The sequence below is a fragment of the Herpailurus yagouaroundi genome, unplaced genomic scaffold (genome assembly GCF_014898765.1).
Source record: "Herpailurus yagouaroundi ecotype Mexico unplaced genomic scaffold, PumYag 29, whole genome shotgun sequence".
NCBI lineage: Eukaryota > Metazoa > Chordata > Mammalia > Carnivora > Felidae > Herpailurus > Herpailurus yagouaroundi.
Genome location: NW_024412377.1, coordinates 112,555,486 through 112,574,295, shown reverse-complemented (window position 1 = coordinate 112,574,295; position 18,810 = coordinate 112,555,486). Strand labels below are relative to the sequence as shown.

The 18,810-nt window shown below is 37.2% G+C and overlaps 1 protein-coding gene across 9 annotated transcripts in view; it reads right to left on the bottom strand.

The window, feature by feature from the left end:
* PDE4D (phosphodiesterase 4D) overlaps nucleotides 1-18,810 on the bottom strand; it is a 1,431,601-nt gene that overhangs the window by 545,015 nt on the left and 867,776 nt on the right. Inside the window, exon 1 of one of the 9 annotated variants that reach the window (XM_040452603.1) lies at nucleotides 6,998-8,352. The exons of the other annotated variants lie outside the window; for them this stretch is intronic. Coding sequence (XP_040308537.1) covers nucleotides 6,998-7,044 — 47 coding nt within the window. The 5' untranslated portion in view covers nucleotides 7,045-8,352. Of the gene's footprint in view, nucleotides 1-6,997; nucleotides 8,353-18,810 lie in introns of those variants that run through there. 9 annotated transcript variants of the gene reach the window in all.

Here is an 18,810-nt window from a genome sequence, read left to right as displayed (position 1 = left end):
ATATATATATATATATATATATATATATATATGGTAATGACGTGTAATTAGAAGATTTTGAAGAAAATAATAATGATGTAACAAAACCCAAAACTTACATGACCTTTTATTGTCAGCAAAGCACTCTCAAAAACATCTCATCTGACAGTCAAAACTGCCCTTCAAGGTTGAGGTGGAGCCTACGTCAAAGCAGGGCAACGGCTGTGCAGTTTGATCACTGCCCAACAGCACAGCAAGCCAAGATCAACTCATGCTTGCTCCACTTGCTGACTAGATGCCCAGAGGAAGGGATGTCTTTTGCTTTGCACAGAGGCTCTATCCATTCATGAAACACCACACTCGGCATTTCTAATTCATCTGCCTGAAGTGGGGCATCTTTCCTAAAATATCTGCCTAGAGAAGCACCTTTCTCTAATCCACAAAAAGGACCCCATAGACCAGAGTGCCACTGGGAACATGATTCACCTCAAATTCCTTGTAAAATTTCTGATTCGGAGAAAACACAAAAAGAGCTGCTAACATGGCTGAAGGACAGATTATATGCTAACAGGACCCGGAAGGGGTTCTCAGGGAAAGGCCGCTGACATTCGCTAGGCATCCCATTTACTTACCCCACTTGCTAACTAACAGTGAAATTGCTTCTTTTCTCTGCTCTTACTGCTAATCTGCTTTCCAGAAGGTCCAGAGACAGAGTGCTAAGGCATCTGCCACAGAACAACATATGGTGATAAAAACACATTGGGTTTTAAATTGAGGCCGGACTGGGGTTTTGAGTGGATCAGCAACCCTAAGTAATAGATATGGGAACTTGAGCAAGTTATTTTCCTGATATGAGCATTACTTTCCTCATCTGCAAACAGGAATTCAAACAAGACCCACCTCTAAAAGTTGTCATTGCCATTAAATGATGTAATTTACGTGAAAACAGGTAGCATGTGCATAGGTGGGTGGTTGGGAAATGGTGTTCAATCAGTGTTCTTCTATGAAGTATGCAGTGGTTATATTTGTTACCTATATTTTAAGAAATTCACTGGAGAGGTTTTAGCATGTCGTGGTTTAGCAGTCTGATAAGTTATCATTACTTACGTGCTATGAGAGTTTTTTAACAGTCTACTCTTCAACCCAAAGCAGGGAAGAATCTGCTGTAGTCACTTCACACAGGTGATGAAGAGCTCAGAGAGCTTGCACAAGGTCATATAAAACATTAACACCAGAATTTAGAGCTGGAAACCTGAGGCATTTTTGTTTTGTTTGTCCCTAGGCAATAACCTAACTATATAAAATCTCAGTTATCTACCCTTGAAACAAATACATATCCCACAATTTCATACAATATAATCTCTAGTTGAAAATCTTAAGTATGTTTAAGGCTGGTTTCTCTAACAACTGGAAACACCATCCAAGAGTCCATCAAGTGAGAAACAGCTACAGCAGTTAATTTATGGCTCAGAGACATTTGAAGCTATTGTAAAAAAGATGGGAACGATGCTACAGGTAGACAAGGTATTAGTGAGCATTCATGGTTGTGGGGTATGATCAAAGGAGAAGAGGAAGAGGTAAAGTATGGTTACTATGGAAGGAAGGAAGGAAGGAAGGAAGGAAGGAAGGAAGGAAGGAAGGAAGGAAGGGAGGGAGGAAAGAAGGAAGAGAGGGAGGGAGGGAGGAAGGACGGATGGAGTTTCTAACCTGTAGCAACTTAGAAACTGTTTAAGGTTCCTCCTTACGATTTTCTTCCTCTCAGAATTCTGAACTATTCTCCTTTTCCTTGACTTGCCTATTTTTCTCTGAACCCAGATACCTAAACATTAGTGGAAGGAACTCAGTAATAGCTAAAAGGGATACAGAAACTAGGAGGTTGAGTGGGAAGTGAAGAACTTAATACCTTTTCCAAAATTCATAAGATTTCATTTTCACATGATGGAGAGTATTTTTTCCCTTTCTTTCTTTCTTTCTTTTGTAAGGACTGTCTAAAGCCTTTCTGACATGGGCCCCCCACTTGGCCCATTGAGGATGTAACCTGTCAGCATTTGAAAGTGCACAATTTTACTACAGTGGAAAATCTGCTAAGACTAAAAATTACATTTAATTTCTATAAGCTGTGGGCATGCTGATATGACTGATGGCCACTGTATTCCTCTGTCATACCACCCCACAATCTATTTCTACAAAAAATGTGACTTTTTATTTTTATTTTAAAAGTGTAAGATACTGCCAACAGACACTAAGGAGAAAACAGCTAGAGCCAATAAAAGAGAGTAAAATAGAAAACCTAGAGAAAAATTATGTGTTTAATAAGATCAACATTTCATCTAAAGGAAAGGCTTTGCTCTATTATTCCTAAACTTGAATTTCTGCCTCAAACCATGGCTGACTGCGATTGAGCCACGGGAATTTGTGAATAAGATAAGATTGTATAATTATGATCTCTACCTAAACTCTACTGGCCATAAGTTGTATTTGGCCCTAACAGGAATTCAGAATCAATCTGAGAGTTTCATATTAGCATTCTAGAATTTATGAATAGTTTTGTCACTCTGGGGAAGAGGTGGTTTTGAAACGAGAGCAGCAATGACCTGAAATCTCATTAGAAGACAGATAAACACTGGCAGAAATTTTAGGTTGACTAAAATTGAGCACAGCTCGATTTTGTCCTTCAACGCATATACAGTCAAATGCAATGTTTCTCCCACTCACTAAAATTCTCATCAGACAAGTGAGATTATATTGGCCAACATCTAAACTCTGGACAATGCAATTCTTGGCGGAGTTTCTATAGTTTCAATACATGAAGGAAAGGAGAACTTAAAAGATGAGATGCTAAAAGGCTAGACAACAAGGATGATCCTTGCATTAAGAATCAGGCCAGCCTGGGGGTGCCTGGGTGGCTCAGTCAGTTAAGCCTCCGACTTTGGCTCTGGTCATGATCTCTTGGTTTATGGGTGCTGACAGCTCAGAGCCTGGAGCCTGCTTCGGATTCTGTGTCTCCCTCTATCTTTGCCCCTCCCCCCCCACACTCTGTCTCTCTCTCCTTCAAAAAATAAATAAACATACAAAAAAAAAAAAAAAGAATCAGGCCAGCCTACCTTTCTCTGATTATTTATTAACTGAATTTTCTGGTGAAATATATATATGCACATAAACACATATATGCACATATTGTTGATACATTGATTTATATCTTGTTTCATTCCATAAATGACTTGGATCAAAGAAAACAAAATGAGTGAGTATGCGAGTTTAACCCTTGGTTTATACAAGAACAACCAAAGTATGACTTGCTAGAGTAAACCTTACTAGGAACCTGGGAAGGTAAGACCAATGAAAGGATGTGGGGGCCCAGAAAAAAGGGAACGAAGCCTCACTGGTGATTCAAGTTACCATAATCAACCTATTCTGCCTATTGATTGGAGTCACCTCTCAGCAACACAAAGAAAATTTGATAAAAGCTTTTAAAATCCTAAGCACCAAATAAGTAAGATAGTTAATCACCGTCCACAGTCACGAATCCCAAATCTCCCTCAGGTTTCCTCAAAGAAGCACCTGAGATTAGCACTGTGCAGCCCCCTGTGGCAGGGCTGTTTGGCTTCTGTTTCCCAATCTCTTCTCTCAGAGTCATCTGTGTCCATCATGAAAAGGAGGCAAAGATATTTAATACCCTCCTAAATCTTGTAAGTATACGTTTCAGTTGCATTTGACATAGCCCTGGTGTTTCTGCTATAAAATTATAGCATTTTTATAAATCAGATCACACAAAGTTGTTATACTTTAACGTAAGGCAAAAATCTATAGACATATGCTAGGAACACTACGTTATGTCATTCTTGTTGGATGCCTGCATACACTTCTATGGCATGATGCTTCTGAAGAGTCCTCTTAATTGCTACTAAATGCAGTTTAAATTCCTAGAAAGCTGACGTGCATTTCCCTTCTTCCAACCATGCAAGAAGACCCACTCCTGTCTTGCCCGACTATCACTAGAGTCTCACAACTCACCAGAATACAAAATAAGAAGTGCCCCATAGTACTTATTTACCCAGTGAGGCAAACCCTAATCTTTGTTTGGCTTGGAAGTAAAAAGGTCAACAAGTGTAATGGAAAGAAGCCTTCGCAATAAAATTCTCCAGCAAATATTTCTAATGGAGCTTTAAACAAGAAAAGCACATTCTTCGTGCCACTCTCTTAGCACTTAAGGATTAGTGTTCTATTAAGACAAGTAATAAGACCACTTATTAACTTTAACTTGTAACTAATAAACAATGAATTTGTAATACTATTGCTCAATTCTCAACACACTATCCGTAGGGCGGGAGGATGACAGTCCACGTATGAGCACTATACATGGGCTTCTATTTGAATCCAAGGATTCTGATGAATTTTTGATGACCTCTCTGGATCTCAATTTTCCCTCCTTCTTGCTCCTCAAAAAGCAGAAGAGAGAAAGAGCACACACCTCTTTGTCCTGCCTATCCAAAGGGTTGAGAGCCTTCAGAGAGATGAGCCAGAGATGAAACCAAAGCACATATCTCCTTTAAAATGTTTATTAGTCCCTGGCATTGATCTGTTGCCAACTTCCGATCGGCCCCTTTGTGGGAAAAAAAAAGAAAGAAAAGAAAAGAGAAGAAGAAAAAAAGAAGAGACCTACATGTGAAAAGGAGGAAAGAGAGACTTTGGAGAGGAAAACGGAGAACAACCTGGTAAATCCTATCTTAGCACAGTAATTCATGAGCGCGGAATCTAATCCAATAGGGACTCTTACAGCAGGACAAAGGAAAGGAAGGTTTTCTGTCAACAAACACCTAGAATCTCTTACTGCAGTACTGAAAGGCGAGGTTATAAATAAAAGGAAAACAATTGGGCAAGTTGAGAAACAAGCACAACACTAATTGGGTCACCTGGAAAAAAAAAAAAAAAACACCACCTTCTTCCTTTGAGGTCAACGTCTTATTAATGAATCCTTCTAGAGGGCCCAGGCAAGAATGGACATACAGAACACTCACACTCCACATTGGCTCAGTTTGCCACAACAACGACAGCAACAACAACAATGACGATGACAAGAGATTGGCACGTGATGCATTGAAGTGTACGAAGGGCTACCTAGCTTCAGGCACAAAGGAAAACCACCAGGACTCTAACTTCTTTTTACAGCTTTCAAACATATATATTACAGATCTAGAGGAGCATGAATAAGCACATTTGCATTCTTTGAAAAACTATACAGTTGAATAGCTCATTTCTTTCTTGTTAAAAAGTAGAGGCGAGGTAAATGTAACAAGGTAAGAGGTGGTTATAATGAACATTAGGTATTCAAAGAGCACCTGCTCCCTACCTATTGCAACATAAACAAATGGGTCCAAACATCAGAGCTTAGGCATAACAAAAACTGTTGCTTTATAGCAAGGTGCACTTTTTTTGGAAATGAGAACGAGAATTTTTCCCCTAAACAAGTTGCAGGACCTACAAAATTAACCTTGAAGAAAGTCAAAGGAATAGAAGAGAAAAAATAAATATTTGACAAATGCCTACTACGTGCCAGACACTGTTTCCAAGACCTTTGTATCCTTAAGGTTAAAGACTATTTATGTGAATGATTCTGTAAGAATGACAAGGACCTTATTGCTGAGGCCAAAACCTCACCATCAGGATCAGTAAGGCCATGGGTCCAAAGCTCACCCTGAGTTGGGAGCTCAGGTGGTGCATTTGGAAGGGGGCCATTAAGGTTTGCAGGCATGTCACCCAGACTCCCTCCCCAACACATTAGAGACTGAGGACGGTAGCTCTGGAAAGCAGAGAAGGAAGATACGCCACAGCGTCAGTTCTGGATGTATCTGGTACTGATAGAAAATAAGTACCTTCCCAGAGTGACAGAGGATGTCACCCACCCTTTTCTACAACTGACTTTCAGCTAACAAGTTCAAACGTCTATAACAAACCAGCAGATGATGTTGGCAGACCCTAAGATACCTGGAAGCTTTCATTTGAGACACTGTCATAAAAGCAGCTGGAAAAACCCTTAGAAATCTCTATTTTGGTATTTTTTAATGTATCCTGAGACCAGCCAAAAAATTTACCTGGAAAATATACGTTCAACATAAGATACATTGCAGTTTCCAAAACAAACCATGTCAGTAGACACAAAAACCTTAAAATGTGCCCTCCAGCACTGACAAAGTTTTTACTATGAGATTTAAATCCAATGAAACCAAAAGGTGTGGTAAAATCATGCAATTTTAAAATAATGAGCTCTGCCCCTTATAATACCCTCAGCAATTATTTCCTATACACATTTAGTCATAAACAGTAATAAGAAATGGTACATGATGTCACACGTCCTGGGACCTTAAATGCATTGCATTGAACCTTAATACACAACAAAATATCAATGTACTAAGCAAATTCTTTAAAAGTCTGAACACTTCATGACTCATATGTTAGAATTCTATTAAATTGGTTCATTCCTGTAGAAATATTTCTAAATAGTTAAAATATTCCTTAAATGTGGGGTACCAACACATCTTAGTATTATTTTAAAACTGAGGCCACATTCTAAGTTGTCCCTTAACCTCCTTTTGGAAATTCAAAAAGAACTAAGGCCAAACAAGTTGACTTTCAGTGTCAGAAATACATGTGTGTCCATCCCCAGGGAATTTTCAAATCAAAGAAAACAAAAGAAAAAAAAAAACCTCCCTTTTTCTTTAATTTATTTGTTAAATATCTGCCATTCTCAAAACTACTGTTTTTTTTGTTTTTTGTTTTTTTCTCTATGAAATGTTAGCAATTGTAAACGTCCTCTTATTTGGGGATGTTTTTATATTAATAACTAATTTGTTATTGCATAATCATGACTTTCTCAGACAACATTTGGTTTTAAACATGTTTTACTTTTCCTCCTCACTTGATACCAATATTCTTCTTCAAGAAAAATCCACCTCTGGCACCTGTCATGGAATTTCATAATCCTGAGTTTTATGAACTGAAGGGGGTATTGATTACTTACCATATCCAGGAATGCCTTCTAAAGGGGAAATTATTCACATGCATCATGTTTGCAGATCTTCTGTCATTAATATTTTCCTTGTCTCATCTGTTTGTTACATGAAGTGATTTTCATAGATGAATTCCAACTCTCCCGTTTGAGCAGCTATCATGGGCAATTATTGCAACAAGTATTGAATTCGAAAAAAATCCCCCCCAGAAACAAATGGCAACAACAAAAGCCCTTCCAGGATTTGGAAAAAAGAAATATCACAGAGCACTGCAGGTATGGGTCCATCCATTTACGTTCCACTTGGTAGTTGACCCACTATAATAACCAGTTCAATCGCTAATCCTAAATGGTGGCAGATATTGTCCTGGTAAAATCCAACTGCCTAGAGTGTAAATTAATGCATCCTCTCGGGAAGGACTCTGGAATGTGGGAAAAAAGGAGTCAAAAGACAGTTTCTTGTTATCCTTGTTAAAGAAGTGTGAGAAGGGAAATGGAAAACTTCAGGTTGCTTTGCCATGCTGTCCTTTAGAAATGAATACTGCTTTTTCTTCTTTCTTAGGCACATATTCATGTGTGGTCACTTTAACGCAGAGATGCCTTCTGAGACACGTCGGACAAAGACGTGGGCAGAGGGGCTAAAAACCATGTATCATCAAAGCCAACTTCTTTCCCAAATCTCACAATTGCTGGTTTTCAACGGTAAAAGTAGGAAGGCAAGGAGCAATTTCTGCTTTGCAAGACAGGATTACCATTAGCTACCATCATGACTTCAGAAGGTGCTGTCATGAGGAAATTCATTGCTGCCGCCTAACCCCATAATAAGGCTGTCTGCTCTCTTTAAGTAAAATGACTAAGCTATTGATCCTTTCACTGCAGAAACCCCTTTAATTTGTTATCAAAACCATGTGCGGGCTTTTCCTATGTTGATTTGGAAAGAAAATGAATTTCACGGCTGCAAGTCAGACGTTGTCTAAGAATTTCTTCCCCCGCTGTTTTTCTCTTCTCTTCCCTCTCTCTCTGTCTCTCTCTCTCTCGTTTTTATCCCAAATTCAATTCCCCAATAGGTGTCATTTACTCTGATGCGCTGACATCTTCTGAAAGATTCTCATGCCCAAGCTATACAGACCTTGCATGCTTTTAAAACACAAAGGCAACAGGCTCCTGCTGGGGTCTCCCAGCTCCGGATATCCAGCAGAACCTTTGGAATCTTCGCAGTCGCCTTGTCTGCCCTGGGCTGTGCCGCCCGGCTGTGAGCAGCTCAGGACACTTGCAGGCTCCGTGGTACTGTACATTAACTCTGCAGCAGCCCGCTCGGCTGCAGAGAAGCTGCCTGACAAGGGATGTGCTGGCGTCAAGGGGGCCCTCTAGGTGGGTTCCCAGACACTGCAGCACGCCCTGCTCGCCTCCAAGGAAGAGGGAGCCAAAGGGGTTAAAGGAACAGTTCGCCCTAAAGAGCACATTTCTTTCAGTAAGTGATTATCAGGCAAGACAAGCTCGGCGCTAAGAAATCTGTAAATTACCTCCCAGGGAAATGACACCTTGAACAAACATACTACGAAAGGAGGGTTTTTGTTTGCCTGTTTTCAGTTTTCCCTTCTTACCCAGTGAAAAGAATGGGAATAAAAGAAGTCCAGGGAGAATTTGCAAATGACAGGGTTTGGTCACTTGATCTTCTTTAAAAAAAAATAATAAATAAATATATATATATATATATATACACACACACACACACACACACACACACACACACACACACATATATACATATATATGTATGTGTATATGTATACACACACACACACACACACACACACACACATATATTGGGCTAGGAGTGTCTTGCCAACTTTACTGATTTGTAACCATTTAGCTACAGATGACCGGGGGTAATTTTTGGACAGGAAATCCTGTGGAAGCCAGTTCTGCAGAAGTCGGTTATAAGCAATTGCGCATGTCATAAAGCTGCTTGTTTGATTAGGGGGTGTGTGGATTTGAGGAGTGCTGAGATAAAGCATTGCAATGCCTCCGGTTAATATTTCCTCAAGCTTACCCTTTGTTGCAAAAATTCCTCAACAATCCCCTGAAAGCACCCCATCGCTGTTGATGCCATTTTGGAACAAGAATAAAATAGTAAACTCTTGTAATAGTAGGTTGGCACTTAAATGGTGTTGAAGATCAGTGAAAGAATGGACCTTACAAGGAGCAGTGTACTCAATATAAATGTATCAGTTTTATCTTAGGCATTTTATAAAGCTGGTATGTAATTCTTAATATTAAATGGAATATTGGCAACATTTAATACATCATGCCATTAGCTTCAGTTAGGATTTCCCTAGTGAGGCCCTGTCATCACAGAAAATATTACCCAGAGTTGAGGGAAGCAGGGAGATATTTCCCACAAATTCAAAACCAGGTATAAATTTAGTCTTGAAAACTGCCATGATTTTGTGGAGCTTTAATTTTGATCAAATGCTGATCCTAATGGAAGTATTCCTGGGATGAGGAAGAACTGAGTGGTTCCTTTAAAAGCAATTTGAACTTATAGGTTCAGATGGCACCACAGCTTGAAAGAAACTTGAGAATATATTTGGGGATTTCTTGTACCTATGCAGTGTCTTCATGACCTCCTTTTTCTAAAAGGAATAAATCTCTTCCATTAGGTCATTTGTGATCTGAACCAGAAAACTTCCATCTGAACTGTTTTTGTTTGTTTTTTAATTTTAATTTTTTTTATTTATTTATTTTTTTGAGACAGAGACAGAGCATGAGCAGGGGAGGGGCAGAAAGAGGGAGACACACAGAATCTGAAGCAGGCTTCAGGGTCTGAGCTGTCAGCACAGAGCCCGACACGGGGCTCGGACTCACGGAGCGTGAGATCATGGCCTGAGCTGAAGTCGGATGCTCAACCAACTGAGCCACCAAAGCGCCCCTTGTTTTTTGTTTTTTGTTTTTTAATGTTTATTCATTTATTTTGAGAGAGAGCATGTGTGGGGGTGGGGAGGGGAGAGCAAAAAAGAGAGAGGAAGAGAGAATTCCAAGCAGGCCCTGCACTGTCAGTGCAGAGCCCAACACAGGGCTCTATCTCAGGAACCATGAGATCATGACCTGAGGTGAAATCAAGAGTCCAACACTTAACCGACTGAGCTACCAGGTTCCCCCATCTAAAGTGTTTTTGACAAGCTTTGAATGCTGTGAATCAAGTGTCACAGAGTAATTCAAAATTTGATATTATATGAGATATTTAAATATTACTAATTCAGAACAAGGAAAATTTATGATGCCCTCCCTGCCCCTGCCCTGGGGCCCTGTACTACAGGCTTCACCGCATTATTTCATTTAATCCTCACAACCCTATCAGGTAAGGACTATTATTAGCCCCATTCCACAGATGAGGAAATTGAGGCACTGTGCTATTAAGTAGTATGCCTAAGGTCAAACATCTAGTAAGAGACACAGTTTGAACCAAGAAAGTTGGGCTCCAGAGCCTGCATGAATTACCACTATATTAGGGCCTCTATAATAATAATAATAATACCACTGCATTAGTGTTAATGCTTCCAAATTTTTTTTTTGTAGGTATTATTTTAGCCTCACAGAATCATGCTGAGGAGAGTACGGTATTTTTTATGAACAATTTTGGAGATGAGTCTCCAAAAGGATAGTGTCTCTTCATCATCACATATCATGTTAGCAGTAGATCTGGAAGGGAATTCAGATAGACAGGTCAATGTTTTGTTTTGTTTTGTTTTGTTTTGTTTTGTTTTGTTTTGTTTTGTTTGATGATGATGATGATGACGGTGATATGATGATGAACATTAATTTCAAACTAATACTTAATCCTCACTCTATGTAAAAGTAGGTCTCTGTGGAAAGGGGTCAGTACAAGTATGTAAAAAATCATGCAGAAATTGATTTTTCCTTCTAATAGATAACACCTATTTGAAATTTCTTTATTTTTTTTTAGTTCATCCTACTGTACTCTGTTCATATGCCAGAGGAATGCCCATGAGCCACAGGATATCCCAAACATCTCTGAATCTTTCTCAATTACCACACAGTTAAACACTCTCTACATGTTAGTTATGTTTCCGTTTGTGGGCAACGGTATATGCAAAGAACTTTAGAAATAAAAAACACTCATACGATTTACCCATCAGATTACTACAGGACATGGAAACTTAAAATATATGTAAACCAAGAGGAGACGTCAACTGAATGTTTTTCAAGTGGACTTTTCTGGGCTTTTTATTTCTATTTTTACAAACACAATTCTCTAGAATAAGGTATAGCAAATTAGAATGAAAAGGCACACAGCTGAGAAGCTATGATAAATAGTAGAAAAGCCAAATTTCTGCTTGAGGGATAACAAAGAAAAAATGTAATTTATTTCACAGTTCAGAGAACTAAGACTATACATTAATAAACAACCCTAAATTGAGAATTTTGAAAACTCAAGGTAATATATATGGCAAAATGGACTTGCTTAGAGGATAGTAATAGCTTATTTCCAGCATTTTTTATTCTATGTATATTAGAAACAGGGTCTTCATAGCTAGAACTACTATTTTACAAACAAATACTTCACAAGATGCACTATTTTACAAATGTGTAGCTTTCAAGAAACAACATATGGGCAGAACTAATAGGTTTGTAATTTAAAAACAGATTTCCACCAATGAATAACACTGATAGACTAGAGTAATCAAAATCTGTTTTTTTCCCTACTAAAACATAGCCTTCCTTTCATAGAACTTCTAAGAAATACGAGGACATACATAGAAGACGACTTTTATGGCTGATCCCAGTCACCTAAAGGAGTTCAGGGCATCATAGATTGGCACAAACTTGGTTAGATCCTTACAGCATTGGTGCAGGCTTAGCTTTACTGGCACAAAGGCTGGTTTCTCTTTCTCTCTCTTTCTCTCTCTCTCTCTCTCTTTCTCTCTCTCTCTGTCTCCCTCTCTCTCGCTCTCTCTTTTAATCTTAATCCCACAGCAAACACAAGAGTAATCAGTCTTTCAGGGAATGACTCACATTAACCATCCTCATATGAGGCTGATGTAAGAACAAATAAAAAAATGCCAATTTATCGATGAAGTGTAAACTACAAACTCAGTATAAACCACAATACTCTAATCAGCATTTTCATGAAAGATTGTTTACTGCACTCAGAATCAGAGAAGTATTTACTAGTTAGAGTCCCCATTCTCTTTTCCAATAATTACAGTCCTCTCCTACCCTGGCTAGGGTATGATGCTTGCAAGGGTGATGGTTTTTGAACTAAATTCCTGGGAGCCCTGTGGTTTTGCAAATCCATGGCAAAACAGGGCATAGGGGAGGCCAGGTTTCAACCAGAGCCACTTTGCTTCTATCTGTTTTGTTTCAAGGTTTGGTTTGTTAAAGGGAATCTGGTCCTTAAAAAACGTTTACAAAAACATAATGGGGTAAGGACACAAAATCAACACTTTCTAAGAAAATTCTTATCTTTCTATTGCCAGTTTCAAGACTCCATTCTCTTGAGACCCCTTCAAATGATAGGCTTCCCTGACAATGAGTATAATACAAAAGATTAAGTTTGACCTTTATGCTAATACAAGCTTAGCATAATACAGACACACCCTAGTTTCTGAACTTGGGTGTTTCTTAAACTCTCCAGTCACTTATCTAATAGGGAGGGTGTAATGACTTACCTCACTGATTTCCCTGAGTTTCATTTTCAGAATGTAACTGTATTTTCAGTTGCTAAAGTATATCTATCTGTCACCATCACACTCTGCTATAACTGTTGGCTAATATCAATGACCACCTCTTAATTAACCTAGTTGAAATAAAACAACTCTAGATTTATATATGAAATGTCAAGGGTCCAAAAGGTGATCTCTTATTAATCTTTTATGAATACTAATTATTAGTTCAGATATTTCAGGAAAGTGTCCCATTTTTTCAGAAATCTGCATAACTTTTGTCTCTTAGTTGTCAAATGAAAAACAAAATGATCCCTCTATTCTACATACGGATTTTGTATAAAAATATGTACATATGTAAATACCTCTATAAACTCTTTTCAAGCACATTCTCTATATTTGTAGTATAAATATATTATATCTTAGGAAATAGAAGCTACAGTCATTGGATATCTTGGGAGATATGACTTTTTCACCTAACATCAGAAAAATAATATATTTTTTAAATTGTCCAATAAAAATGAAATTTATGTGTACTTCTTAAATGCATATATATATATATATATATATATATATATATATACACACACACACACACACATACACACACACACACACAAACAGGTGAGAGTGGCATTCCAATACATAGAATGACATGCACGATTATTGCATATTCTCCACCTCTACCTCCCAGTAGAGAAAACATTCAAGACCAAATTCTGTCTCCCACCCTTACAGAAAACCAATCCCTCTGGAAAGAAACAGCATCTTCCTCTGTGTATTTATAACACCAAAAACATAGCTGGCACTCAGTAAATGTTAACTAATGACCATGTTGATAGTGATGACTTCCCACTTCTGGCAAGTTGTAGCAAAGTCTGAAGGCATTTATAACTTCAGCACATTTATAACTGGAATAAGAGGAGCTCTTCATGAAGCTATGGTTTTGATTGCTAAGTCAGGGAACTGTGGCATGTTTTAGCAAGTTGCTGGTGCATCCGATTTCTAAGTATTCTACAACCAAGGATATAGCCACTCATTGAAAAGTGGGAAAAAAAAAAATCATGAAACACCTATTTTGATCAACTAAATGCAACAGTTGCTTTGGTAGAAATATTCATGATTTAACTAGACAAATCATTTTGAATCACATAGCCATCATCTTCTCATCTTAAATGATAAATAAATATATTTATAGGGAAAAAATTCTCATATCATCAAACACAACACATTTCATAATTGGAGTATTTAGAATGCTTGCTAAATTCCACTCAATATTTTTGGAAGTAGAAGAATTAGGATACCTAATGCTAGAATACAAAGAAAGCACTTCATATTTGTTATTCAAAAACCAAATGTGAAAAAAAATCCACAGCAACTTTGAAAAGAAAAGTTGAATTTGCATTCTGTCTTCAGGTCTCAAAACATGAGCCCTTAATTTCAGGTTTTGCTTTTTACTTTTTGTGTAATTTTGAACAACTCACAAAACCTCTGTGAGACTCAATTTCCTTATCTGTAACATAGAAATAATAGCAAATTCCTAGGCTATTGTAATTTTTAACTTACTCAGGTAAATTACAGAAAAATGCTTTGTAATGAGAAGAGAGCTTTTTAAATGCTGTTCACATCTACTTTAAATTCAATCATTAGAAAATGTAATAAAATATGGACGCTTTACTGGGTCTGCAACTTACTTAAATTGAAATGGAAAAAAAATAGAAAGAAAACAATGAGATCATATTGGAAGTGACTTATGAAATGGAATTATATTTTATTTCTACCTTTAACTTTTCTAAAGGCTTTATATCATATTTGTTTCAAAATTCAAAGGAGAGCTTTAACATATACCCATGTTTAAGAGATATTATAGATTCCAAAGAATGACTTGGAAAAATATCTGAAATATTAGGTAAAAAAAATAAATAAATAAAAACCAAACTCAGGTTTTCAGAATAATATCTTTACTATGAATTGTTTGATACAGTTAAAATAATTTTAAATATACAGGTATAAATAAATATAGATTTATGCCAATGTAGAAGAAATGAACCAGAAGGATATATACCAAACTACTGGCAAACTAATTACCTCTGAGATAGGGAAGTCAGAGTGAGCCTCATTAAAAACTAATTTTACTTTTTACTTTACATGTTTTTAAATTAATTAATCTTCTCAATGAGAATACTTCCATGTAATATTTGCATAATGAAAACACCAACGAAGAGAAAAAAAAATGTTTAGTATTAATTAAGGAAGAATACTCATTTGTAGCTGATATATATGTATTGGAATATAAAACCCAAGTTTCTAATATTTATCAGACAGAATCTCTGATAGACTTGAGAATCCAGCTTCAAAACTCGGAGCTAAACAGTCAAATTCAAAATTTATATTCAAGAATTCAAATATACCACCAGTATTATTATGTGAATCAATGCTAAGTGTTAAAAACAGAAATAAATAACTGATTCATTATTTTCCCATATTGAAGGGAACACTGCAGCTGGGGCCAGAGGCAGTACTCGTTCAGAGTTAGAACTATCAACACTAAAGCCATGTCTACCTGCACAACGAAACTTATGATTATACATCTTGATAACAGTTCATGTTTATTTTACTCCAGTTCAAATATGTGAGTATGTTGAAACACTAACTTCGTAATTTTGATCCACCTTTGTGTCTGCTGGCATATTTATTTTAGAAAACTTTAGGTAGTGGGGCACCTGGGTGGCTCAGTGGTTTAAGCGTCTGACTTCAGCTCAGGTCGTGATCTCACAGTTCCTGGGATGGAGCCCCAAATCAGGCTCTGTGCTGAGAGCTCAGAGCCTGGAGCCTGCTTCAGATTCTGTCTCCCTTTCTCTCTGCCCCTCCCCTACTCATGCTCTGTCTCTCTCTCCAAAATAAATAAACATTAAAAATATATTTTTGTGTGTGTGTGTGTATCTATCTATCTATCTCCTCAACCTAATTTATTGTTCTTTAATACTCTAGCAATGAATCACCATCAATCCCGGGTTTTAGTAATTTTTAGTTGTATTTTTGGAGGGTATATTTTCATAGTCATTTTAATAGGAAGTTAGAGGCTACATCAAAGTGTGCAGGCCAGATGCAATTTAAAAGGAAGACCTCAACTGATGCTCCCAATATACATACACATGTACACTCCCACAACACTTAAAAGAATAAATAAAAGCAACTGTAACTGTGATATTTACAAAATAACTGTAGTTATTATATATATATATATATATATATATATACACGCACACACATATATATATACACACACACATATTATTTCAACATCTTGTATTCATCCATCTATATGGAGACATTAATATTTCATTTTGCATTCCAGTTATCATTAAAATAGATGGCTAAAGATTATCATTAAAATGTAAACTCCACAGGGGGCCTGGGATTATTTTTTTCTTTCTTTTTGTGGTCTGTTTTGTCCTTGCTATATCCCCAGTGTCTCAAATAGTGTCTGGTATACAGTAAGTGCTCAGTGAAATACTGGTTGACTCAACGATTATCACAAATAAATCAATCAATACACCAAACATGGTTATTTACATCTGCCTACATCTCCTCTAAAAAGCCTGCCTCCTGTACATCTTACCCTTATAAAACCAGATTGTAATACATGTGAAAACTTGACCCACTGCCACCTGTTACATTCGTGGGGTAGCAAATATTAAGATTCTATCTTTGGCATGTGAATTGCCATAAGAAAAACAAAGACTCTAATCAGTTTCAGATGGGCTTGAACCAAAATATCATGGGGACTTGGGGGCTGAAGTTGCCATTCTGGGTCAAGTGCAAACTGATGACAAAGGAAATTGTGGCAAGTACAGAGAAAACTGTCAAAGAGCAGAAACAAATAGACAAACAGGAACGGAAGACAATATGACCACAAAAAGAGTAGCTGCCTCTGTTCTCCAGTTTTACATATCCATCAAGGCCCAGTCACACGATGCTCCTGTGGATTTCAGTGTCTTAACAGTAACTATTCCTTCCTTTTTTACAGAGGCTAGTCTGAGTTCTTTTCTTTTCCTTGCAGTCAAAATCTGAACTAGACCATTCACCACACAAGAGATGTTATTTTTCTGTTCATAAATCCTTTCCTTCCGTCCAAAAATAAAGCAGTTTAAAATTAATACTCTATTGTAATATTGAATAGCCACAGTGAATTACCTTGACATTGAAATAACGGTTACTCGATCAAGAGGCTTAAATTAAAACACACGCAGAGGAACTAACAATTACTGTATCTTCATCTGTACCCACATCCAGAGCTTCTGGAGAAAGCATTCTTTTTCTATGACTGACATCTAGTACAGTCCCAGTCAAAATATTAGCTTCTTTTTCTCAAACCCCTTTCACCATTTTCTTCACAGAATTTTAGTTTCAGATAAGGAGGCCAAAGACAGAGAGAAAGAGAGAGATTAAGGACAGGAAAAAGTACTGTGATTTTCATTAGCTTTATGGAATAGGAAAATTTAGTACTTGAAAGGCATAATTCCTTTTTAAGAGGAAAAAAGCATATATATATACATATATATATATTTGTATATATATATATACATATACATATGTATATATATATAAATATTTTAACATAATCATTTACAAGTTTTAAAATATTAAACTGTATGAAAACCAGAAGTCAATATTTTGGAACAATAGTTGTGAAGTCATTTTGATATAACTAAGTAAAACGTTCTGTGTGTTTGAGCGCAAAATAAATTCAAGGGCAGTTATTAAATACTAGATGCCCATTTTAGATAGATATGCTCTCCCTCACTTAGCATTTTATACTCTCCACTCTGTGTTTTTAATTCTGACTTGGGCATGAATTCATAACACTCAGTACTTGAAACTATCAACTAGCTTACCTTTCTCTATAATTGCCATATTGCACACCTAAAAACATTACCATAGACTATACAAATCACTTAATAGATAAAAATGGGTGCAACATAACCCAGATCCCAAAGTCAATGAGACAGAAAGCTATTAATATGAAATCTAATCGCCCAGCTATATATCTTCTACTTTTCTCTACAGAAATCATGTAATGAGTAGGAAAGAATTCAAGGTGCAACATAACATGATTTCATCTGCTGTTCTTAGTTACAAAATATAGAAAAGGGATGAAGATCTAAATGAACTTTAAAATTTTCCACAAAATTAAGTAGCAAAACTGATCAAATACTAAATTTATTGTCAAGATTTCTCTTCTTTCCTCCTTCACTCTTCCCCTTCAGATTGGTGACAGAACAGGGGCGGAGCAAAAGTCAAAAGCAGAAAGTGGACAGATGAGCATCTGGTGCTATGCTGTCAGGACTCAAAGAAAGCTTCCTTTTTTTTTTTTTTTTTCAATTCCTGCTTCATTTTTTTAAATATATATGTTTTTAAAAGTTTATTTATTTATTTTTAGAAAGAACATGAGCAGGGGAGAGGGAGGGAGAGGGAGGGAGAGGGAGGGAGAGGGAGGGAGAGAGAGAGAGAGAGAAAATCCCAAGCAGGCTCTGTAGGGTTAGTGCACAGCCCAATGTGGGACTTGAACTCATGAGACTGTGAGGTCATGACCTGAGCGGAAATCAAGAGTTGAATGCTTAAATGACTGAGCCACCCAGGCACCCTGAAATTCCTACCTCATTTTTAAAAGGATGAAAGTTATACAAGAAACAGGAAAAAAGTTAATGAACTTTTTCACTTTTCTCCCTCTCCCCAGTGATTACCACTGATTACAGGTACAGACCATTAGGGATGTGTGTCAGGATTGAATATTTTTGTCCCAGAAGGAGAAGGACCAAGCCCTGAATCCCTGGTGGCCTCTCCTCATAGACTGTGGCTATAATGAGCACATGCCAGTCTTAAACTCCCAGTTCAAAGGAGTCTGAAGGGAGACAAGGTTGAAGAAGGACAAGGAAAGTGACAGATGTCTGAGTGGGACAGGAGGGACAGGACACTATACTAACTTTCTCACTTCCCTTACTTCCCAAATGTCTTACTGCTACCAACACCTCTCCTGCAGATCTACCATTAGAGCTTTCTACTGGAGTACAGGTGTTTTAAGGATCAGAACATTTACTGGATGGTGTAAATAATTTTCCTTGATTTTTTTTCCCA